Here is a 27,030-nt window from a genome sequence, read left to right as displayed (position 1 = left end):
TACATCAGACTTCAAAGGAACTGTACTGATTTGGTTGTTTCTGTAAACTCAGATTCAACCACACATTTATAAAAATTTACATCATTACATCCATCATTAAAATGAATTGCAGTGATTTGAGGGTTTGTGATAACTCAGATTCATTTAAACATTTATAAAAAGCATTTATGAAAAATACATAATTTTATGATTGTACATTTTTTAATTAATTTTAAACCTATTGCATCTTTATCTTTATTTACATTGTCAAAAAACAAAACAAAACGTTTTTTGTGAATTTTTCCCCCCACAAGCTATTTAAATATGCATTAGTCAGAATCCATTTTCTATATGAATATAAAAAAAATCGTTCGTGGTCAGTCAAGTATACACCCTGAAAGCTTGGGGGCACCTTGTCCCTTTCTCGTTGCTCTGTCGGGCGAGCTCCTCTCTCTGTGAGCGAGCGAGCGAGCGAGTGAGTGTGTGTGTGTGTGCGTGTGCGCGCGAGTGTGTGTGTGAGTGTGTGTGCTCTGCTGTTGCTGCCCTTTGATCCCTGCATTAGTGTTAGTTAGGGGCTCGGAGACACACACTTACAGAGAGCAGCCATAGTCAAGACACGGCAACAACAACAGCACCTCCTCCTCTACTCTTCCCTGTTCCCAACAATACACTTAACCGAGGACAGCCAGGTGCACGACAAGTCCCTGCCATCAGGCTCCCTCGCAAAATTTCAATGGGAAAAGACCTTTTTTCTTCTTATCCCTAAACCAGAAGGAGAATGTGATAAAAGGGGGAAAATGCCAAGGAGGAAACAGGAGCAACCCAAGCGCCTGCCTTCACGTAAGTCGTTTTCTCGTTCGCCGCGATTTTAGCGCGTCTCCGTGTGTTTTGCGCAGTAGTTTAGGGTTAAAGAGGTGAAACAGACAAAGGCACGGCGGAGGTTATTTCTCCTTTTTTAGGTCTGTGCTAGGCAGCCATGTTGGCGATGAGGGGGCTAGCGGAGCGAGCGCACTAGCGGTGCCTTTAATTGCAGATAATCGATAAAGGTCCCGTTCCGCCTAAAGGTTGCGGCCAGTAAAGCTCGCGTTATCGCCGCTTATTTGGCGCTTATGGCCGCGCGTCTTTTCTTATATGTGTCCGTGCGAGCGAGGCAGAGACGCGCGGAAGGGAAAGGGGAGGATCTGAGGATCTGGCCGCAATAAAATGAAGGGTCAGTCGGATCAGACTGAGAGCCAGACTCAGCCTTCCATCCGTGCCCCTGCCTTTACTTAGCTCCGGCGCTATCGAGCAGCAGCCCGCAACTTGAAAACGCGTCCGAAAACACGTTCGTACAACTTTCCGCCTTCCGCGGTCGACTGTGTGCGTGTGTGTCTGTGTGTGCGAGACTTTTTCTTGCGTTTGTCGAGCGGGATTTTTTTAAGCTGAGGTATTTTCTTCCACCCCTCCCAGTTCAGTGGGGTTCATGTCTGCAGGCTGCCTGTGTCAAAGCCATGGTCGGTCACCTGAAGTTCAGGGTTTTTTCCTTCCTCATGCAGCCATTCATTGCAGACAATCTGCGATCAATAACGCACAAAAGGCGAAACGCGTTTCGCTCTCGCTGTCTCTCGCTCGGCCGACTCAAATCTTACGCCTTCCGCTGCTTTGCACGGTTTGCGCTTGGAATTACTAATCGCGAAATTTGTTCATTTGACCCTGTGTAGCTGGATGTTAACATTGTGCTTTTATCAGCTCGCTAATAACGGCTGCACTTGCGTGTGCCGGCCGCTAGAGGGGACACGGTGTAGAGTGTGGAAAACATCGATCAGAGGAATTGGCGAAATGTGGCACGGTGGCGCTTTAAGTGCACGAAAGCAAGCGCTCATAATGCATCTTTGTGCGTGTGGTCGTTCAAAAGCGAAACGGCGCCTTTTGGGACTTTTTTGAAAGTCTGACACACTGTCTGCCGCTGCTCTCTGGAATTTTTTGCTTGTGTTTTCGCTGCACTGTACAATGCCAAACGTGTTTGTTTACATCCACTGAACTTGACACAGTCATTTCTACTCGCTTTGAACTCGATTCATCCGTAATGCAGTTAAGAGTTGAAAGCAATTCAACTTTTTTGGTGGATTTAGTCAATTGTTTTGAAGTATAACAAAATATAAAAGGCAGTTGTATGGAGTGATAGATTTTTGGTTAAATTATTTGGATGTTTCACTAAATTCAACAGTGAGGAAAACATTTCTCAATAGAAACACACTTAAACTTTATTTGATGGTGTACTTGTTACATTTATGTACTATAGTAACAACAATAAATTATACAACTAACCCCATACCAAACCCTTATCCTAACCCTAAACATGTGACCCTGGACCACAAAACCAGTCATAAGGGTCAATGTTTTGAAACTGAGATTTATACATCATCTGAAAGCTGAATAAATAAGCATTCCCTTGACTTGATGTATGGTTTGCTAGAATAGGACAATATTTGGCCGAGATTGGAAAATCAGGAATCTGAGGGTGCAAAAACGTCTAAGTTTTGTCCAAATGAAGTTCTTAGCAATGCATATTACTAATCAAAAATTAAGATTTGATACATTTACGGTAGGAAATTCACAAAATATCTTCACAAAACATTTACTTTATATCTTAATGATTTTTGCCATAAAAGAAAAATGGATCATTTTAACCCATACAATGTATTTTGGCTATTGCTACAAATATACCTGTCCTAGACTGGTTTTGTGGTCCATGGTCACATATAGTAAGTACATATAGTTAACTATTATTACTCAGTAATTAAATGTATAATTACAACGTAACAAGACATTGTAAAATAAAGTGTAACCAAACTCAGGATATGGTATATAAACCACAATATTATAATGATAAAGGATTATAACTAAACCTATTAAGCAAGCATAACTAAACATAAAAAGTATTATGGTAGTGACTAATTGATCATTTTCATAACTTGAATAACTTTCAGTCATGTTTGTTTATGAGCTACATCATGTCCGGTGCCATTTGTCCCACCACCGTATCAAAATCACCCACTCAGCAAAAGCTCGTCTGAAGTTTGGTGGCGCTCCACACAGCCCTCTCATGCAGCCGTGGAGGAGTGATGTCACATTTCATTACGTTCTGTTTGTGGTCAGTGTGCTTTAACACCTGTGAGTGGAGAGGCAGATGACAAGCACAATTGTTGATCTAAATTAGTCTCATCTTCTCTTGATGACTATATACTGCCTTGAAAAGTTAAAAATACTAGTCCAGGATGGTGGAACTTGTGTGCTGCAACTGTTTGTTTGCAAAAAGTAATGTGCCAGGCATCTGCTAAAGGCTATGGCGTATCCGTTTGCAAGTGTATCTTTCACTTCCTTTTCTCGAGAATACATAGCTAAGTTCAGGAGCGCTTGCGTCACGGCGTGCACGGGTCAAGACGTGCAAGAGGGCATTAAGGCCTTGATACAGTCAGATGATCTTCTTGACAGTTAAATATGACCTTTGGCTTTAGTGCTACAGTGAAAACCACTGGGATTACAAAACCGCGGCCTTTATAACACTGTTGCACACTCCTTTTTCCAGAATTCATACATTTCGTTGAAACCGCAGGTCACAGTTCAGCAAACTTCCAGTAAATTAATCGCGAAAAGGGAGCCTAGGTTAAAATGTTCCTGCCTCGTTAAGCTGTTTTCCTCAGATTTCCACTCTGAGGTGTAGAGGTCGACTGAGGTTAGCTCTTTTTCTCCTTTTCTGCTGTTCTTTGTCTCACTCTCAGACCTCCATTTTGTGCAAGTACATAGCCCGTATCATTCTTTCACCCTGACCTTTGCCATCAGCTAAAATGTCTCCCTATGGGAGCCGGCCGTTTCCATTATACACACATGATCTTTAAGGTTATCTGCATTTGCAAATGGAGGAATTGGAGCATTGCGCGGATTTGGCCTCTCCATTACAGTCCGACGGCAGAGTGTGTGTGCGACTGGGTGGCTCTCCACCTTACCGTAATGGTGGGTCACTGGCTCCTTTCCACTCATCTATGATTATAATGACCTTGGCTGGGCTTGGGCTTGAAAACATTGGATTAAGGGGAAAGGAAAATGAGGGGAGGTTTCCATTTCGCTCTTGGCATCTGATTTGTAGGGAAAAATCTGCCAAGAATACCCCCTCCTCCTCCTCCTCGTCCTCCTCCTCCTCTTCTTTCTTCCCCCTGCCCCACCAACTTGATCAGGCTCTCTCACCGGTGTCTGCCCATTTGAGCTCAAGCGAATAATGATACACAGGCTTTCCTCTCAGAAATGAATTAAAGGGCAGGGGAAGGGTGGTGGATGCTCTCCTGAACAAGTGCTTACACAGAAAGGGGCTTCAGCCAGGCATACTGAACCAGAACATTTAGATTAATTTGGCTAGCTGGATCGCCTGGCTTTCATCACAGGTGTAGTCTAGCTGTGAGTGCTCAGTCAAAGGCACTGCGGTGACATAATTAAGACAATTTTTGTACGTCTCGATGATTGTAACGGACTATGTGTAATGCATTATTAAAGAAGGTGCATCTTTAAAATGACAAGCCACGAAGCAGGCTTTCGCCTATGAAAGCACTGAATCAGACAAACAGTCTTGAAGCCAAGCTCAGGACTCAACAGTAAGCACAGGAAGGATTGCTTGCTCTGTTGAGACTGCGCTCTGTCTTAACGGGTTTTGTTCATATGCTTTTTCACACCTTGCAAACATAAACATTTGCTTTTTAAAGTTTTTAGACAGGTAAAGGATCTAAGTGACAATACAGATGAGGTTTTGACACAATTCTAAGAATGGTTTGGATTGTCTTGGTAGCGTCAGTAAAAATGAGTTTAAAATTACAAGCCATTGGTGTTTCTTGGGTGATCATATTTACTGTATAATTACAATACAGCTATTAATATTATTATTATTATCCAGCTGTTATTGTAAAATGTCCTTCTTTTAAATTCAATTAAATTATGTATGAAAAATTGTAATAAAATTTAAAATTGTGATATTTATTCAAACTATGATATTTATTTGACATGCTTTTGTTTTTAAAATTATAAGTGTGAATGTACACCAGTCAAAAGTTTTTGAACTGTAAGATTTTTAAAGAATTCTCTTCTGCTCACCAAGCCTGCATTTATTTGATCCAAAATACAGCAAAACAGTAAAATTGTAAAATATTTTTTACTATTTAAAATAACTGCTTTCTATCTGAGTATATTTTAAAAAGCAATTTATTAATGTGACCAAAGCTAAATTTTCAGCATCATTACTCCAGTCTTCAGTATCACACGATCCTTCGGAAATCATTCTAGTATGCTGATTTTGCTGATTATTATTATTATTATCAATATTTAAAACAGTTGAGTACATTTTTTTCAGGATTCTTTGATGCATAGAAAGATCCAAAGATCAGCATTTATCCAAAATAAAAAGCTTTTGTAACATTCTACACTATACCATTCAAAAGCTTGAAATCAGTTTAATTTCTTTTTTGTTTTTTTGGGAAGGAAATGATAGAAATTAACACTTTTTTTTTTTTAGCAAGGATGCTTGAAATTAATCAGTAGTGATGGTAAAGACATTTATAATGTTACGAAAGATTTTGATTTCAGATAAATGCTGTTCTTCTGAACTTTCTATTCATCAAAAAACCTGAAAAAAAATTCAACATAATAATAGTAATAAATGTTAGAATAAATAAATCAGAATATTAGAATGATTTCTGAAGGATCATGTTACAGGAGTAATGATGCTCAAATTCAGCTTTGAAATTACAGGAATAAATTACATTTTAAAATTTATTCAAATAGAAAACAGTAATTGTAACTAGTGAAAGTATTTTTAAAAAATCTTACTGTTAAAATCGTCTGACTTGTAGTGTACATTAGTCTACTATTCAAAAGTTTGCGGTCTTTTTAAAAAATAAATTAATACCTTTATACAGCAAGGATGCATCAAATTGATAAAAAAGTAAAGTAAAAGTAAATTCTTTAAATATTTATTTTTTTAAACTTTACATTAAAGAATTATGAAAAACATGGTTTTCACTAAAATATTAAGAAGCACAATTATTTTCAGCTATAATAATAAGAAATGTTTACTGAGCAGCAAATCAGCATATTAAAATGATTTCTAAAGGATCATGTAACAATAAAGCCTGGAGTCATGGCTGCTTAAAATTCAAATTTGTCATGAAAATGAATAAATGACATTTTAAAATATCTTAAAAATGTGAGAGAAAAAACCCTTACTGATGTGCTCTTAACCTGTCCATAGATCTTTTTAAGCCTGTAGGTAATTATAGGACACACCTTGTGTCCATATGTTTCATAAGGCACTACAGCCTCAATGAAAAAAAAAAAGTCTGAACACAATGTTTCACCCACCCAAGTCTCAATCAAATCCTGTATGGAATAAAAGTGCCTGAGCTGGGTAACGATTTTCCGCATGTTGACAAGTCACAACATGGAGATCTACAGCTCGGAGAGCAGCCCTTTGGCTAGTGGCGGCCCAGCACTGAGTAATAACCAGCTCATAGCAGGCATTCAGTTGGCAGTGGTTCATAAGGAACAGCTCGCTGGTTCAGCTGGGGAAAGGGTGGGGGGAGCTGCTGGAGAGCTCCAGGCGCTTTCCTGTGTTGTTGTACCACACAAGTGCATCCATCCCCTCCAGGACAGACCTTTAACAGGCTGCTAACACTGGGCCACACCGCACAAGGGATCGAACAGACAGGTCTGACGCAGGCCCGGACTGCAGAGCTATGCCAAACTGCGATTTGATTTATGAGTCAGTACTCTGGGTCTGTCTTAAGATGAGATGAGGCTTACTGGGCAGAATCAAAGAGCAGTCTGTTCACTTGACAGGGAATGAGAACAGGCAAGCCGCTGTCAGTTTTTAAAACTGCATTTGAATCGTCATTTTTTAGAGGAGGCCTTGGAAGTGAGGAGGTCAGTAATACCTGGAGAAAGCTATACGTTAGAATTCCCATTCATCTCAATGGCAGTTGCTTGGCTGGCGTGTGACTCCTCTGTACTCGACCTGCTTGCTGCCGTCTTGCTCATTGTTGTTCAAGACCACACATTTTTGGAGCCATGTGCCTAACCACTATAGAGCCATGGAAAAATCATATTCAGATCTCATGACAAAAATGTACCTGTAGGAACTTTTTCGCAAGCCTCGAAATGCATACCAAAAAGTTCATATCACTGCGTTTTCCAACAGAAATGAACACTAGAGGCGGTAAAACGGTGAGCACTTGTAACTTGTAAGAAAACAGACATGGCGGTATGTATTTTGCATCTCGTTTGTTATATTATATTATATTATATTACAGACAAGTGACTTCAATAGGGTAAAAATTTAACTAATGGACATCATTGTACATCCCAGTTTATTCATTACATTAATAACTGCAATTAAGTATGCACTAATTTCCTGAACAGAAATGTAAAATTTAGATAAAGGCAAGTTATAAAATTCTTGTTTGATTTATTTGACATATTTGAGGTTTTTACAGACGAAATTCTGTATTTGTCACTAAATCAGAAAATACTGGCAACAGCCAGAAAAATCACAATGTATAAGTATATTAAAAATAAAACAAGTTATAAAATTCTTGTATGATTTATTTGCCGTATTTGAGTTTAAGATCTTTACAGAGGAAATTTTGGATATCTCTTTATATCTCTTTATAAATCAGACAATACTGTCAACAGCAAAAAAAAAAAAAAAAAAAATGAATAATTATTTTATAATTTTCTTGTTTGATTTTATTTGACATATTTGAGGTTTTTACTCAGGAAATCACAGTAATAAATTACATTTTAAAATATATTCAAATAGAAAACAGTAATTGTAACTAGTAAATGTATTTACTGTTCAAAACGTAGTGTACATTAGTCTACTGTTTAAAAGATTGGGGTCATTTAAAAAAAAGAAATTAATACCTTTATACAGCAAGGATGCATCAAATTGATATAAAAAAGTAAAGTAAAAAAAGTAAATGCTTTAAATATTCATTTATTTATTTTAACGTTACATTAAAGAATCATGAAAAATTTGATTTGTACAAAAATATTACGAATTACAACTATTTTCAACTGATAATAATAAGAAATGTTTCTTGAGCTGCAAATCAACATATTTAAATTATTTCTGAAGGATCATGTAACAGTAAAGCCTGGAGTTTTTACTCAGGAAAATTTGGATATCTCTTTATATCAGAAAATACTGTCAACAGCCAGAAAAGGGAAAAGAAATCACCATGAATAATTAATTCAGGAGTTAAATGTTGTATGTTTAAATGTTGAAGTTTAAACATAGCCCTTTGTAAAAACCTTCAGAATATATATAGGAATATAACTGCAAATATTGGTGTACTGTAAATGTACCGTAAGTGCTGCTGAAGTAGACCCATTTTGAAAAAAATCTTTTATATCTTTTAAATTGTGTATTGTAATTCAAATCTACAGATGCAAATTGATCAAATGCAATAACATAAACACTATTTTGGATTTTTTTATTTGACTAATTTGAAACAACACATTGTGACAAGCCAAATAGCCCAAAATCTAAAAACAGTATCAGTACATATCAAAACAATGTTTTCGTTTAATACTGGGAGAAATGTATTACTTATAACATTAAAATTTCTAATAATAATAAACTTTTATGGCATTGCAAATGTATATTTTGAATTGTATACTTTACTATATGTGACCCTGGACCACAAAACCAGTCATAAGGGTATTTTTTTTTTAATTACGCTTTCCATTGATGTATGTTTGTTAGGATTGGACAATATTTGGTCGAGATTAGTGATGCTCCGATTGATCGGCCACCGATCATGATCGGCCGATATTGGTTAAAAATAGCTTGATCGGTGAACCCCAAAAGCGCCGATCAAAAAAGCCGATCGCTTGACGTAAATTACTCGCGGGACTTTTTCACACGTGCATGCACGGCGCACAGGTAAACAACAGCAGAGCGGAGCTTACCAGTGGCAACATGCAACATGAGTACTAAATTCTTTATTAGTTTTGTAAGGGTAGTCTTGTTATTGGGCATGTGACTAAGTTGTGCGTTTACAGAGCGCTGACTAGTTTTGGCGGAGAAGTTTAAGTTTGCTTTCGGTTTCATTCTCTGCTATCTTCAGTGAGCGGTAAATGTGCGTGCTTGAATGTAAATGAATGTATCTTTCTATATCCGTCATATTGCAATAATGTTACCGCTGTATGTCTGATTGTTGTCATCAGTTCATGTTGTAGTTCAGTTCATATAGAATGAGGAGAAGCGGTGCGCGTGTAATTCACGTGCGTATGTTTAGCGCCATTTTATCGCATCGTAATTCTAATGAACGCATATAGATGTTACTGAGGTGAATGTTTGTTTCCTATATGCAGACGGATTCTGCTATATCATATTTAATTCAGCCTAAACCACATTTTACTACCTTTATCCTAATGACTGCAATGGATAATATAATCCTTACATCATCTTAAAAAGCAGCTACAAATAACAAGCAAAGAACATTTACATTATCAAAGAACTTCATCACTAACTAGTGTAGCCTAGTCTAGTGCGAGGTGCACTTTAATATAAATAAATCTCTTTTCCATGCGGCGCGTTAAGGCGACGTGGCTACTCTATGCGTGTGTTTATATCACGGCAAGTTTCTGAAGCATCCAAGAACCGACTCTCTGCACTGCATCTCTAAAGTAAGGCGCCTTTTTTCACGGATAATAATAATAATCGTCTTGCTATCGTCAAACCCTGCTGGTTAGGTATGTTTTGGTGCTGGGATGCTGGTTTTAGCTGGTTTATGCTGGTCCTTTGCTGGTTCTTTTGCTGGTTAATGCTGGTCCTTTGCTGGTTTATGCTGCAATATATGCATAAACCAGCTTAAACCAGCATCCCAGCACCAAAACATACCTAACCAGCATATGCTGTTTTTTTCAGCAGGGAAGGCATCAGCAACTGGAGATATCTCTAACTATCGTTGATACACTATACTATCGTCTACAACCCTAACTTGGTGGTTCTTCAAAATCTTGACTGTAGCCTATTTCTACTGTTTTTTTTTTTTCAATATAGTTCATTTAGAGTTAATTTCATTTCTACAAATGGTGCAAATTCTGCTAGATTATAGATAAAGATTCCCATTCCCCTGCCATTCTGTGATCGGCAGTGATCGGCAATCGGCAGATCATGATCTTGGTGATCGGTAATCTGTGATCGGCCCCAAAAATGCTGATCGGAGCATCTCTAGTCGAGATACAATTATTTGAAAATCTGGAATCTGAGGGGGCAAAAAAATGAGAAAATCGCCTTTAAAGTTGTCCAAATGAAGTTTTTAGCTATGCATATTACTAATCAAAAATTAAGCTTTGATATATGTGACCCTGGACCACAAAACCAGTCTTAAGTCGCTGGGGTATATTTGTAGCAATAGCCAAAAATACATTGCATGGGTCAAAATTTTTGATTTTTCTTTTATGCCAAAAATCATTAAGAAATTAAGTAAAGTTCATGTTCCATGAAGATTTTTTGTAAAATTCCTACTGTAAACATATCAAAATGTAATTTTTGATTTGTAATATGCATTGTTAAGAACCTAATTTGGACAAATTTAAAGGTGATTTTCTCAGTCTTTTTGATTTTTTTTTGCATCCTCAGATTTCTGATTTCAAATAGCTGTATCTCGGCCAAATATTATCCTATCCTAACAAACCATACATCAATGGAAAGCTTATTTATTGAGCTTTCATATGATGTATAAATCTCAGTTTTGTCAAATTTAACCTTATGACTGGTTTTGTGGTCCAGGGTCACATATTTATGGTAGAAACATTCCAAAATATCTTCATGGAACATGATCTTTACTTAATAAAGTCCTAATGATTTTTGGCATTAAAGAAAAAATCTGTAATTTTGGTTCAGGGTCACATTTAATGATAGCAATATATTTTTGTCTTATTTCTTCACTGACACAGAAACGTTTTGTTTTGAAGAAGTTTTAAAGACTCTGAAGTCTTTATTTCATCTTGCTGACAATAGTTTTAATACATTTCTCCTTACTTTGTGTGAAGTGCACACATGCTGCGCTGAGTTTGAGGCCCACGCGTGCTCCACGTGCAGTAGAACACACAGAATACAGTGCAATTTATTCATTTTGAATCACACAGTGCATACAGACTATAAACAGCCTTTTTGCTGTTTTTAGTCATTGATTATTTTCATTCATTGGCAGCCAAAATTTTGACCTTTTGATTAAAAGTTCCTTAAAGTCATCCGGTTGGTTACACCAGTTTCTTTTCAAACCAAGCGAAGTTAAGTAGAATGGATGGGATTGTTTTTGTTTTCTTTCTCCACCTTGAAATGGACTCCAGATGGCTACTATTATTAAGTGCGTTCAGCTTTAATAGATTGTCCCCAGTCCCAATCAGTTCTGTTGTCATTATGGCTACTTGATGTTTTTTTTTTTTTCGTGTTGTGATTGGGGAGGCTGATTCCACACCAACAAAATAGCGCCAAATATGCCAAGTTTGACTCAACTAGACAATTTACTCTCACAATTATGCGGCGATCATAATCATAGTAATTACACAACAATAATAATGATGGTAATTACTATCATTGTCATCATTAGCATCAAGAGACATTGGGACATTGCAGTTTCAAAACGGATTATATTTGTACGCTTGTCGGGTTTCCACTGAGCTCAGTACGCCTAGGTTAAATGCGAAAAGCGTCTTAATATATAATCGAAACCAAGCCAAATTCGATTTCCCCCAATTCCCAAGAAAAAGTAGATGTGAGGGTTTGAAATTTGGGTATTCTCCAAGCACAAAGCTTGCTTCGCCTCCATCACGTCTCTAAGATAGACTACACTGTCCAGTGCGGAGAACATAAGCATGTTAATGAGTTTAACTAGCGGACTAGCAGCTGTGCTCCAAGGGTTTTTCTGGAGACGGGGCTGTTTTATAGTTGAGAAGATTAAAAGTGCCAGGAAGGAAACAGACACAGAGTAGTGGCACCCTGAGGTATTGACAGCCTCCAAGGGAAACGGTATATCATCGGCAAGTGTAGAGGTGTTTGGCTGCTTTACAAAGGCGAGATATTATATTCATGATGTGAAGTCATCTCTGTGAAAGCTATTGTCACTATGTCTTATGCTGATTTACGAGGCTTAAAACGTAGGTGAGTGTCTGAGACCTGCTCAGCCCCTCGTGTAAAAAATGTCCTTCGCATTTGCAGATGACTTCACAGTATGTTTGATTACTCCCGACCTTGATGCAAAGCTCCGGCATTCATGTTTAGTTGTTACGACGAGGTCGGTTGCTGTTTAGTATTGGTCTGGGTAGTCTACCTGTATGTTGGTGGGGGGCTAAATAAATTTTTAGTTTAAGTTTTAGTCATTTTGTTATGTGTTTTTAATGTCTATTAAGCTTTAATTCACTGTTTTTAAGTGTTAGTCATTTTAGAACTTAAACTTAAACTTATTTTATTTCACTTAGTTGCCAAGGCAACATTATACAATTTTTCATCTAATATTTACATTTTATTTCAAAGAGATTTTTTAAAACGTATCAATATTGGCCCATATTATATATTGGGCATGCTATTTTTTATACTTAGACAACCTTTTCTGCCATCTAACGCTTACTTAAAGTTAATCTTAAATTTTAAAGATTAAAAGTTTAAAGTTTTTTTTTACGTTTTTCATCTAATATTTATATTTTATTTCAAAAAGATTTTTTTTATATTGTATATTGAGTTGTGCATGCTATTTATTATAATTATTCTTTTTTTTACACTTAGATGACCTTTTTTTACTTAAAGTTAATCTTAAAAACACAGCTAAATATAATCTTTAGCAAATCTCATAATGAATATCTGTTTTTCTGTACATTACTGTTTCCCCTACTGTAAGTCATTGTAAGTTGATGAAAACTTCATAAATCATAAAAATGTGATAATGTGTTGTTATATTCTTGAAACATTAACTTCTCAGGGGGCACAAGTAAATATTTTGGTCAAAGAGGTTTGACTGACAAAAATCCTTGGAAATCCCTTCTGTACATAAAAATTAACCTTTAATTGTTGGTTTTAGTGTTTAGTCATTTTTTTTTTTATTTATGCAAAATTTTATATTGGACATTTACCAGCTATTAGCCATAATTATCCCTGCAACCCTATTTGTGTGTGTGTTTTAGTGTTTCTTGTATTATTTAAGTAATATCATAGTATGTATTATTATATTTTAAATTCAGTTTTAGTCATTTGTTTGTATGTGTCATGTGTCATGTGTTTGTAATATTTCTATTAAGCTTTACTATTTTAATACTTCAACTTATTCCATTTCAGGTCATTGTCTTTTAGTTGGTATCTTTTGATAATCTAATATTTATAATATGGCATTTATCAGTTATAGTTAGCCTTATTATATGCGCCACTGTTGTTTGGCTGTGTTGTAGTTTGAGTGAATTGTTGATTCAGACAATAAGCTGTTTGCTCAGCTGAAGATCTTCATGCATATCTTTATTATGGTTTTATAGATGATCCCAAACACTCTCGATAAAGACGTCCCCGTTTGCCGTGCACAGTGGACTGTTTTTTCCTTCCTCGCTGCACAGCTGTAAGTCACACTCGTATTTCAGCGGGCACACTTTACCCTTGTAGTCATTTAGTCGTTGTCTATGCAGAGACTCTTAAACGAAGCACTAAGGTTAGGCGCAAAATGTTGGCTCGACGTGCTCTCCAAAGGCACAGTTACGGTTGTCATAGTGATCATATTTTTTGCAATCATTTGTCACCCAGATACTGTAGGGTTGAATTAGAAGCACCTGGTTACACTGACGTGAAGCGAACGAAAGGGGAGAGGTGAACAACTATTCCCGTTTACTCCTCTGACACGGCACGTTTGCAGTCATACGTGGGTGCCGTCGGCGTTATCTCGCTCGTACGCCTTTACCTTCGCAAAAGCGAGATGGTTATCGGCGTGACAAAGAGCACTAGGAGCGAACAATGCGCCGCTAACCATCGGCCGCCCCGGCCACAGTTTAACATGGAGATTGGAAAAGGAATCAGCTCCCTCTCCTCCAGGACCTGCATGTAAATGAGGTTAGCCTCTCCTGCTGTGCCACCGCTCTATCCCCCACTCTCCTCTCCAGCTCTAATGGCTGCAAAACTGCCACCCCCATTCTTCAGGAAGAAACCGGGACCAATCCTGATTAGTGCCCTTGTCTTGAGTGACAGGCTTGGATCCAAGCAGGCAGTGCCGTGGGCGCCACTGCCAAGCTGCTGTCAACCCGGTATCACTGTAAAAAAGCCATCCCTTTTTCTTCAACCCCCCCAGCCGCACACATACCTCCTCCACTCTCTCACACACCCCCTCATATTCTCTCTCTCTCTCTCTCTCTCTCTCTCTCTCTGTCTTTCTGGGTGGCTGGCTAGTCAAGCTTGGCTGCATCCCTCGCCTGAGCTACTGGGACAAAGTGTGATTTACAGTAGTTGGAGAGTTTCCCTGTCAGCTCTAACCTGTGTGCATGCTGTCTATCTGAGTAGGCGGCAGTAATGCTGTAGAAACAGCATATTGTGGTGTTAGCGTCATAGCACCTAGCTGAATCCACCCCTGCTTCCTGTCCCCGTGGTGTGTACACAGAGCCTTACTTATTATCTTATGTTTTTGTGACTTTGTGGGCACAGCGAACCATCCATTTGACTTGTTTTCGCTGGAAATGTAAAATCTTTGGGCTCCATGCCCCACTTTTATGCCCTTATAGAAACATCAGTGTACGGTGGATCCCATTAGTTAGCATCTCACGGCTGATTATGAACCAACTTTTTGATGGTACATCTGAGATTACTAGTCCAGGCGCTGCCTTTTCTTTCTTTTTTTTTTTTGGTCTCTATAAATGGAAGTTGGGGGAAATAAACAAGAGTGCAAAAGGGCGCTTCATCTACAAAGAGGAATTTCAGAGGTCTGGAAGCCAACACTGTCTCAATCTCTTCCAAGAACACATCTCCTTCCTGTTTCACCTCTGGCACCCTGCCCAACATGCCCACAGACCGCTGAGGCCATGCGGAAAACACACAGATGGTAATATGTAGTATGCTTTGCTAATACATGCTGATGAAGGCCTGTGCTAATGTGGAATACCGTAGGCCACTGATTTGTGTAGTATACAAGCATAAAATATAATCAGTTTGTTGATGTGTTTTACTCGAGTGTTGCAAGTAAAGCTTTTACGGTTAGTTTAAACGTAAGTCATTTGCCTTAAAATGTCTACAATTAGAATTTTTAAGGAATCAGCAATTATGACCGAATCTGCAATTCATGGCCAGAAAATGATAGCTGTGTGGGAGCACTTCACTTATTATTAGACAAATAATGTGATAATGAAAGAAGCAGTTCAGCAAAATTTCGCTGACACAAAAGGTACATTGTCTGCTGTCAATAGTGTAGTGTTACACAGAGCACCGCTAAAACAGAAATCACTTTCAAAGCAACGAACATTCATATATTGGTCACGTGAATTTGTGTGAAAAACCTGCAAAATCTATGTCGAGAAATGTTTCACCCTTACGCAAAACATGTGACAGCACCTTAATTTGACCACATCTAATGTGTGATATTGTGAGGTGATTGGTGCTTGTCAACCCCGACCCCTTTGTACTTTCACTAACTCACACATAATATACACCTACGGAGTAGGGGAGCGCGAGGCACAACCTAACACTTTTTGACTTTCTCAGTTTGTGTAAGTCCACTTGGGGTTCAGAGTGTAATTTTTTTTATCTGCATTAATTTCACACTTGTCTATACTCTTAAAAATAAAGGTGCTATAGAAGAACCTTTTTGTCTAACTGGTTCCATAAAGAACCTATAACATCTGAAGAACCTTTCTGTTTCACAAAAGGTTCTTTGTGGCGATAGAAGTTCTTAAGATTATAAAAAGGTAAGAAAGAGATGGTTCTTTAAAGAACCTTTGACTGAAATGTTCTTTGTGGAACCAAAAATGTTTCTTTTATTGCATTGCTGTGAAGAACCTTTTAAAGCACCTTTATTTAGTGTAGTACAATAATAGTAAAATAATAGCAGATTTGCCTAATTTTAAATTAATAGTAAAAACTGAAATGAAAATCTTACTTTAACCAGAAATTTTGCTATGGTAAAATAAATATTCAGCGATACCTTCAAAAGATTTTAGAATTTTGGCATGCTTTTTTTTCTCTATAGTGTTGATATGGCAACTAGTAAACACCATAAATTTGGTTATGTTAGCATGTGTGGACATATTTAAACCACGTGTGTTACAGTTAACCCCATGTTAGTTTGTGCCCCGCACTCCTCTATATTCATACAAACATTCACACATTCATACATTCGTACAGTTTTTTCAGTAAATCATTTTTAATTCTTTAAAGTGCTATGCTCTAAAATGCAAAGCATGCTATGCTTTTGCTTACATCTTTTTATTTTTATTTATTTTGCATTGTGCATTTTCCAAAATTTAGATCACATCTGATAACCAGTTTAGTCAATAGTAATAGACCTAATGGCTGAAAAGACTTCTCTTCTAAAAAACTGATTTGCAGGAGAAATTCTTTTGTTGGCGAATATTAATTGGTCATTTTGATTTAGTGAAAATTCATTTTGACAGTACATTAGGTAAGAATATTGTTTTGAATTTCAGAATTAAAGGAATAGTTCACCCAAGAATGAAAATTCAGTCATTATTTACTAGGGCTGTGCAATAAATCGCATGCGATTGTCATGCGTATCTCATCAGTAAAGCCGGTTCTGGTTCGGTATTTACTCACCCTCGTGTTGTTCCAAACCCGTAAGACCTTGTGTTCATCTTCAGAACACAAATTAAGTTATTTTTGATGAAATCCAAGAGCTTTCTGACCCTGCATAGACAGCAATGCAACTGACACGTTCAAGGCACAGAAAAGAAGTATGGACATTGTTAAAATAGTCCATATAACATCTGAAGAAGTGAAGAAATTTTTGGATAAAGTCATTATTTTTGTTTTCTTTGCACGCTAAAAGTATTCTTGTAGCTTCTTAACATTACGGTTGAACTACTGATGTCACATGGACTATTTTAACCATATCCTTACTACCTTTCTGGGCCTTAAACGTAATAGTTCAGTTGCTGTCTATGCAGTCTCAGAAGGCTCTCGGATTTCATCAAAAATATCTTAATTGATGTTGTGAAGATAAACAAAGGTCTTACGGGTTTGGAATGACATGTAGTTGAGTATTAATGACAGAATTTTCAATTTTGAGTGAACTGTGCCTTTAAGATACTAGGGTTGGATATACATTACAGCACACTCTTGTCACGATTTATTACATTGTGATGTTTCATGATATCGTGACTGAATTGTGACTCAGAGAGAGACTCAGCGTTTCAGTGAGAGAGAGTTGTAATCTGTGGTGTCAGTGTTAATCTCTCTCATGCGGTTCCCTTCACTTTTGTCCATTACCATAGAAGTGCCTCAGACCGCACTGAGAAACACCGGTTGCCAGTTTATGCTAATTCAGACTTCCTGCTTTTTCATTAATTGAACTGTAGGAAAAGATATGAATGAACAAGGATCAAGACGAGAACCTAAAGGATAATGCAAATTTGCAAGAAAGTGAATCACGACATATCAATACACGACTGTATTTGCAGAATCGTAGTTTTGCTTTGACCGATTGCCCGTTTTCTTCAAGGCATAGACTGGTCATCCTGAGGGCCCCCTAATTAACAGAATTGCTTCCCACCTCTGGTTCTGCGTTAGTCACTTGTGACGACGTGTGGCTGGTGGCGGTGGCAGCGCGTCCTTCCCACCATATTGTCGGCCGGCGGCTAATAAGGTAGCACTGACCGGCGGACGGGCTCATTAGCATTGCCTGCGGCCGTGGCAACCCCCGCCAGGGCCCAGTCGGACACTTAATTACCGCCACCACTTTTTATCTCCCCTCCAAAAGCCAGCCCCCCACCCCTCGAACGCCACCGGCACTTGCTTCTGCAATCCACAGAGAATGCTGGGAAACTATAGATGCCAAAGTGGTGGTTAGTTAGCCAGTAACATTCGATAGCAGCGCTTGCTGTGAGGCACTGCAATATCTCTGATAGAGTTAAAGCTATTCGACCCGAGCCTTTCATGCGAGACTGCGCGAGTGTGTCTTTTCATTGGCATCAGTGGAATATTGATGGCTCCACCCTGGCTTAATCGACTAATGGCCTCTCCCTCTCTCCTTCACTCTGCTGAAGCAGCCACCCTCCCACCCAGCACAGCCTTTCTGTGCCCTTTCTGCGACCTCTGGGTCAGGCCGGCCGATTTTTATGCCCGACTGAGTCGCAGAATAGCCTCAGTGTATTGGTAGGCAACCTTACGCAAGTCATGTGGCTGCTGGCCCTAATAGAGAACCCTCCCAGCCTCCTCCTCGGCCTTGTGGCTTATTGCATCTCACAGCTGAGATGTTGTGGCATTAACTGTATAGCTGCCAACGGCTGTTGCTCAAATGAATCCAGAGAAATATAGGCTACAATTACACTAGATCCATGTACTCTGGCAAAGAACAAAACAGAATTAACAAGGTCCTTAAGATGTTTTCCAAGTCTAATTGTAATACGAAGGACAAATACTCTGAACATAATTCATTGGACAGCAATGCTAAAAATACTAATTTATACATATACGAAATGGTTCACTCAAGAATGAATATTTGGTAATTGTTTATAGACACTCATTTAATTCTAAACATGTATTGTATTTTAGTGCAAAAACAAGCAGAAATTCTTACGATTTCTTTGAACTTTTTGGTGGATGCAGTACACTACTTTTCAAAAGTTAGAAGTCAGTAAGATATTTTGAATGTTTTTGAAAGAAAACTCACCAAAAATACAGTAGCACAGTACAGTAAATACAGTAGTATTACAGTGTAAAATAACATTTTAAAATATGTTACTATGTTGGCGTTTTTTTGTAATTTTCATTTGTTGTTACTCTTCAGAAATCATTCTAATATGCTGTTTTGTAGTTTAAAAAAACATTTCATAATATTATCAAAAACAGTTGTGCTGCTTAATATTTCTGTGGAAACTAGGGCTGCCCTCGACAAAGTAGTCATTCATTTTAACCATTAGTCGACTATTAGTCGCATGTTTATTAACAAACCATATAAAACATAATAATGAGCCTTTAATTGCCTACATAGCCTAATAAGCACTCAAGTGCACACACAAAAAAAGCTTGCCACAGTGCACCGACCAACATATTAATAATTATGAATGTGTCAGGGAAAAAACAGCAAGGAGACTGCCTTAACACTTTAATAATTTATTGATAAACTAGTGTTTTTTTGTTGTTTTTCGGCTTGAGAGATGAAGTTGGCAACACTGACTGGTCATCTCCCCAGTAGTGGATGCACCTGTATGCATGTTTCATATGGATTGCATAATCTGAGAATATTAGTTTTCTATTTGAATTAATAGCCATTTCACTCTCTATAGATATAGTTTCGAAGTTTCGTGCTCAAGTTCACAGAGACCAAGATGGCAGAAAACGCATCCTGTTTGATTTCTTTATTTTACAAAAGTGCAACGTTTCGTTATTGTGAGTGCGCACAAATAAACGTAGAGTCTCTACAGATTCGAAAGATGTGTTACTTTTATCTATATGATCGATAATTACGGAGCATTTTAAGAGCAAGTTTTCTACAGAACATTCCTGTTAACACTTACACAGAATTAGTTTTCTTTGTTATCTATAAACAGTGTTAGGAAGGTTACTTCGGAAATGTAATAGGTTGCAGATTAATTACAAGGTAAATTACCTTATTTAAAATGTAATAAATAGTTTAACTATTTCAATTACTTTAATAAAATAATGTAACTAATTACTTTTTGATTACTTTTCTACATTTCTAACGAATGTTTTGAACTGTTAATCATTTTTCAAACATTTAAAGCAGGCAGGGTTAACCTTACAGTTGTACTCAACACTGGTTACTGTCAGACTTCTCAAAATCCTTCATCACTTGAACTAAGATTATAATAATTTAATTTTAAAGCACAGCCACCACAAAATCACACTTCAGCTTCTTTTCACTCTGAGATCATTCTGAGGTTAAATGCAGATTTAAAATCATAGCAAGAAATAGTTTAACTGCTTTGGTACTGTTTTTGAAATCAAATCTCTGCATAGACACTGGCATACAACAATGCCTTGAAAAAAAGCGAAGCTAGTCTTAAAAAATAAAGCATATACATAAACCCAAATAGGAAATAAACCAGTTATCAAATAAGCATGTGTCCTATTCTGTCTCCTAAACTCCTGAAACATTGGTGTCTCATATTTTAGAGCAGTCAATTCAATTTGGGAAAGAAATCAATCAAATCTGTATGTGTGTGAAAATATTCAAATGTAACCCCCTTTGGAATCGTTAACATTTTCATAGTCAAGTAAATGTAATTTAATTACACATTTATTCTCAGGAACTGTGATTACAGTTACAGTCAAACCAAAGTGCATTCAGACACCTTCAAAATGTGTCACATTATCACAGTTTATTCGCTAAAATATGACAAGAACTCAAGAGTTAAACTGTGTCTGAACAAATTTATCTTGATAATGTCAGATAATTTTGATGGAAAGGTATGTAACAAAACATGGTCAGTTCAAAGTGTCAAATCAAATCTTTGGTCCCAAATTTTGATCAATTTTACTGGTAGTCCACTGTATAGAGATTTTTGGGGGGTATAATATGTCACAGTTTAATTTATTTTGCTATCCTCACTTACATAAATTAACTTTAGTGTCCTGAACCCACTAGTAAAAATATTAAAAATTATATCTAATGTCTGAATATTTTTTTTAAAATCATAAACACATGATTTTAAACATCTATGCAGCTTATCAACAGTGGACAAACTGTTTATTTATCTTTTTTTATAACATGACAAAGCTAGATGCAGATTACATTGTTGCATGTATATCTTAACCATTAGTTTTCAAAACACTTCTATTTTAAACTCTAGAGAACACAATCATTCATTGGCTATGAGAAATCTGGCAGGCTAAAAAGTTAATCTCAGTGCCTGTATGTAACACTCTTCTCTTTTTTAATGTTTTGCAGAGGTTACGATTTGCATTTAGCACTTGTGGTTGGAGGGTTGTAGGGTCATGTCCGCAGCAGCACACAATCATAAGCGCAGTTTAGCCTCAAGAGAGACGAGCACCAAGTCTCAGTGAGAGTGACTGATAACAGATCTGGACCACAGTGCCTCCCGCAGCTGTTTTTCTGGCCACACAAAGTCATGCTCACCATTATGCCATTAAACGAACCTCTCAAAGGCAGACGGCCAGTATCTTGTCCCCTGTCCCGAACTGTCAAGCTTGTTGCTATGCGATAGCATTGTTGCCGTTGCGGCTAACTACCAGGGTTTTGTTCCCATTTTTCAAGCCACATGCGAGTGCGTATGCGCGTGTGTGCGTTTTAGAGGCAGGGGGTTGTTTCAGACAAAGCCATGCGGAACTGGGGCCCGAGCCGTGACCTTGGGAAATGTCAGGCCGCCCACGGAGTGGCTTGCCTGTGTCTGCCTCTCCAGTGTAGCTAGGAACAAGAGTGGCGGGGCGTAGCACAACCTAGCTTAACCTAGCGTGGCGAGAGCAGGGTTCAGCCCGAGTTTCTGCCACTGCCTCTGAGACCTCTGGTCAGCAATCTAGCCATTTCTCACTAACAACATTATGGCCATTACTGCCCGTCCTCCCTGGTGTCACATGGAAATGGGTCATGCCTCACATACTTTTGTTTTGCTCAGGTGACCGAGAGCTCGGTCAGTGAAACGCCCTGGCGATGTGCATCAAACGCTCGAACCTTAACGATGAGGTACGGGAATTCACATCGAGGTGTGTGTGTCGGGTATTTTCTTTCATTTTCGAGTTATGAAGCATGCTCTGCTTAGTGTTGTCACGATACTAAAATTTTGACTTTGATGATACCTTACTAAAATATCTCGATACAACTAACACATAGAATCACAGTTGAAGTAATTGAATAATATGATCCAAATGGATGTTATAGTTATTTGATCTATTTTAAAAAAAAAAGCATTTCATCCGTCTTTAAAAAAATAATAAAATACTAAAAATCACATGCCAGTTTCACTACACGGGACCGAGGTGAGCAACTACTGAGCCTATCTAGTATGTAGATATTTTTGCAACTTTGATAAGTTAGCTAAAAGGACAAAGCCAAATCTTATTTCATGATATAGTAATTTTATTTCACAATAACAATTTATGTAGTCTTTTTTTGTTATTTTATCTTTGTTATTAATATTAAGAACATACAGGTGCAAGTAACAAACTAAAGAACAAATACAATAATACAAAGAAACACATTAAATAAATAGGGCCCTGTGAAATCTGTTTTATTCCCAAATTCCATCCCCCCCCTCCCCCCAGTTTTTTTTTTGTTTCGTTTTAACTTTTCTGTATTCTGTTTTTTCCATTTTATTTTTTTCTAGATGTGTAATTAAATGCCTAGTTCTGCCATGAAACTCTAGATGGCGCAGGCTGATGAGTTGTTAACATAAAAGATGATATTACAACTTGGCACAAGCTGATTGGTTCATGCTACATACACAACCAATTAGCTTGCAGTTTGCAGCTATTTAAATGGCTGCTAGCATTTACTTGGGTACCAGTTCCTCTGAAACCTTCCACCTTCCCCAGCTCCACCTGTATAGATCTGCAACGGGTTATTTTATGCTATTTGTACAGCAACAGTATGTCTTAAATGCTCACAGCACGGTATCGCCATATGCTCGGCAGTAGCAAGTTTCTGTACTTGCTTGCAGCAGCAGCAGCAGCAGCAGCAATAATCTTACAACTACAGCAATAACCAACAGCAGCAGCAATTCAGCAGCAGCAGCGTAGCAGATCTGTTCTGCCAAGACCAAATACATTAACATTGTCATATCCATTACCATGCTAAACTTTTCCGACAGTTGTCATGACAGAACTGAAATCATGAAAGCCCTATGATTTATTATTTTTCTCAAATTCAGTTTTATTTTGATCAAATTCTGTCAATCTTTTTCCTGGATTCCGTTTTAATAGTTTCATAAAATTTTAATTAATTAAAAGCATGTCTAATTCATTTTTAAAGATTAATTAGATTTTATCAATTTATATATAAGACATACCAAACTTACCTGCCCTTACGTTTTTGTTTGTATATGGTGTCACAATGGTTTCAAAAGTAACGGTAAAATGCTCATGAATTGACTCTCACAGCCATTCTAGAGATTATGTTTGTGTTCATGTACTAATATATTGAGGCAGAGCAGTGTTGCCAAGTCCACGGTTTTCCTGCAGGTTGAAGCGACCCCAATAACGTAATATTTAGCCCTGGAATGCTAATTTTACCAGGGGAAAAAAAACATGTATTTTACCCACCGGAAAGTGATTTTTAATGGGGAACCCCCTTCAAAACGCGATAGGGTTACTTTTGGGCTAGTTTTGAGTAGCAATTGGGCGGGTTTTGTTGTGAAAACCTGGCAACTCTGCGGCAGAGGCTGAAAACACAGCAAAGTAACGTGCACTTCAGTATGTGTGTAATAAACTGCGCGTCCATTCATTCATACAGAGACACGCAGGATTGATTTTTAATAGGCAATTTCCATATTCTGCTTTATTCAGTAAATTCCGTTTTTATGATCTTGCGATTCCGTCCGCGTTTTCCGCATCGCTTTAATCATAGGGCCCTAGACAAACAGTGTTAATATGGCTCTTATCAAAATGCATTTTTAAAGTACCGGTACTAGTAAAATGCGGAATCGTACTGTTTTCAAAAACAGGGTATTGTGATACCTTTTTTAGTAGCGGTATATCGTGCAGCACTAGCTCTGCTGCATTGTCGGTATCATGGTGCATGGTCGCACAGGGTCGTGGCGGTTGCCACCCCTTTGGACCAAAGTAAGCAGTGCTGGCCAGATGTGTGTTGACTGTAATGATCCCTACGGGTCGACGGGATACCGTTGCCAGGCAACGGCTTTTCCTTTTCCCTGTAAACAGAGAGCTTACTCGCCAGGCTTATGTTGGGGTCGGCAAGGTGAGACCAGCCTTTATGTGTGCGAGCAAAAGGCGAAGAAAAGATGCTCAAATGAATTTTTTTACAGATCATATTCCGATGTCACAAGTCCCCGGCCTTTTTTTTTTTCCTGCTGTCTCTAGGTCTTGTTCTCTCGCACTCTCGCCGAGGTGTGAGGATTTAATTTGGTCAAGTGAACGGACACAAAAAACCCTCACTTGATAAGTTTTGACATCCTCCCTCATCTAGGCTTGTTGCTTCCTGACATGCTCTTGTGGAGGGTTTGTTAATATGTATCAGGAATATTCACATTCTTTGTTCGCCCTTGTCTGGCAAGCTGTAATGTTTTGCTTATGAATATTGATACATGAAGTGTATATTAATGACCCTTGGTGACCTTAACCCTATCCTTATTGGCTCCCTTGTGGTATTGGCAAGCTCATGAATATTAATCCAGTTCTGTAACCTCCATTACCCTAATCTTTGCTGTCTAGCCTCCCGGAAGGGCCTGTCACCATGGTAACCCTTTTACTACACTCTTTTAGACCCTTGGAAAAAAAAAAAAACATGGTTGAAAAAAGAATGGAAAGCAAGTTATTCCACTGTGCCTTGTGAGGGATGCGTCAGATTCTCTCCAGGACAACTCTCGATTGTATTAAATCGCTTATCTTTTCAGAGCATATTTTTTTCAAACCGTCCATTTTAGTCCTAATGAGAAAAGTCAGTTGGAAAAGGTCAATCAATGGCCGTAAGGACAATCCTGTCAGCATTTTGTCATAACAAATTTTTCCTCCAGCATTTATTAATAATCATGCCATTGCATATGGGTAGTTGACAGATAGAAAGTAAAAAATGCTTATTTTTTTGCAAAAGACCAATTTTGAAGAAGAAATTAATATATTTATTTAGTGTGAAGTATGTCAGAAAGTGAAGTAAAATATAAAGGTAGGGTTGCATCGATCCGATACTCTGGATCGGTATCGACGCCGATCCAAGCTTTTTGAATGGATCGGATATCGGTGATGCGTGACCGATCCAAATTCGATACGTTACCAGAGTTTGATTAAATAAATAGCAAGAAATAATAGTCTACTGTAAAAACTATAATAAATCATACAAGAACACAATTATTTTAAAACATTGCCTTAAAAGTAAAATACATTTAAAATGCGTAGCGCTGCTTACACAACCACATGTGACGTGAATGTGAGAGGCGAGTTCAGAGGGATCTTTCACATGCAAAGGCTACCTCAGAGCGGTAAACATGTCCCTGATTTGGAAATATTTTACTCTTGATACAGCAGCTAGTAGCACTGCAAATTGTAATATTTGCAAAGCCAAAGTTTCAAGAGGTGGAAGTAGTGTTTCGAATTACAACACCACAATAATCAAGCGTCTTCAAAAGCATCACGCAAAAGAACACAAGGACTTTGCAAACCGAGTGACAGCTTTTAATAGTTTCTTTGTAAATACTTTGTAAATGAGATATTGTTTAATACAGCAGTTAAATAAATAAGAAGTTATTATTAAATGACTTGCATTGTCTGACTATAACACTATTGCCTGATTTTGCTCTATTTCGTCATCAAAAGTAATCTGAAACAAGTCACAGCTGAGCCGCTGCGCATCTCCATTCAAACACAGCGGGGTTTCGTTTATGCATGAACGTGCGTTTTTAAACGAATCTAGTGAAATGATTAAATTTCCCATTCAAACAGAGAGTCACTTGCTTTATTCCTGAATGAACCATCCGTTCGAACGAATCAAATGAATGAAATGATTCAGTAATTAATTCAGTGTCTTGCCGCCATCTGCTGGCAGATCTGTTCAGTTATTTATATCTCTAATATTTCTGTTTTCAAAATGTTATTTTTAAAACATTAATGTTAATATGAATTTATGAATTTGATTGCACTCATGCATGTATCTCTTTCCCCCCCTTTTTTATCCAACAATGTGCAAGCAGATTTGGTATTTATTTCTTTACCTAAAACAAATAAATCTTAATGACAAAGTGACCTGTATACATTCTTTAGTTTTGAAGGTAAAATACCCCCACTGATATCGGCCAGGTATCGGTATCGGCCGATACTCAGAATTTTTGGTATCGGATCGGATCGGTTTTGAAAAAATGGTATCGTTGCATCCCTATACAAAGGGTCCCTACCTTTGTCATTTTTCTTTTTACTTTTTTACTGAACTGTACTTAAATTTGTCCTGTAGTGTGACATAGCAAAAATAAAGAAAAAAAAAACTCTTAATGACATACAAATAGCATGAGAGAGATTTATCTTCACTGTTAGACACTTTTTTGATATGGTGTTATTTATTTAATATAAAATTATAATTAAGATATTTTTATTCTTCATAACTTGTTGGACAATAACAAGACAAACTTTGCTGTCATCTTTTCAGAAATGCTGAAATTATACCATTTTAAGATGAGTGATATTTATATCTCCCCTATTGCAATACTCCACTGTTTTTTAAGAAATTTTGAGATAAAAACAAATCTGTGGTTTGTTCATGTGTGTCACACCATTGGACATTATGTCACACTAAAGGACAGAAATGGTAGTTATTCAAATATTTCTATTTAATTTTGAACATATCAAAGTAGAAAGAAGGTTTAATTTTGATACAAACAATATCAACATCTACAAAATTCAGTCTCTTAGTCAATCAGTATGTTACTAAAACTCTAGCCCTGCTGCATGTGTGGTACCACTAAATATGAACTATGTTCATTAAGATTTGAATAATTTTTTTAAAACTTCCGTGTCCTCTCTCTTCCACGAATTTCTCTCCTTCAACCTTTCTGCAGAGTTTAGTTCCAACCCTGATCAAACACACCTGTCTGTAATTATCAAGTGCTCCTTCAGATCCTAATTAGTTGGTTCAGTTGTGTTTGTTCAGGGTTTGAGCTGAACTGCAGGAAGGTAGATCTCCAGGAACA

At 37.6% G+C, this 27,030-nt stretch overlaps 1 protein-coding gene across 2 annotated transcripts in view; it reads left to right on the top strand.

The window, feature by feature from the left end:
* The first annotated feature begins 477 nt into the window (after nt 1-477).
* Nucleotides 478-27,030, top strand: part of znf827 (zinc finger protein 827) — a 104,526-nt gene continuing 77,973 nt past the window's right edge. For both annotated transcript variants that reach the window (XM_073842419.1, XM_073842420.1), the window contains exon 1: nt 478-819. In XM_073842419.1, coding sequence (XP_073698520.1) covers nt 777-819 — 43 coding nt within the window. In that variant the 5' untranslated portion in view covers nt 478-776. The remainder of the gene's footprint in view (nt 820-27,030) is intronic.

The sequence above is a fragment of the Garra rufa genome, chromosome 6, assembly GCF_049309525.1.
Source record: "Garra rufa chromosome 6, GarRuf1.0, whole genome shotgun sequence".
NCBI classification, from domain to species: Eukaryota; Metazoa; Chordata; class Actinopteri; order Cypriniformes; family Cyprinidae; genus Garra; species Garra rufa.
The sequence above is the reverse complement of the archived record's forward strand: the minus strand, read 5'-3'. Positions and strand labels throughout refer to the sequence as shown.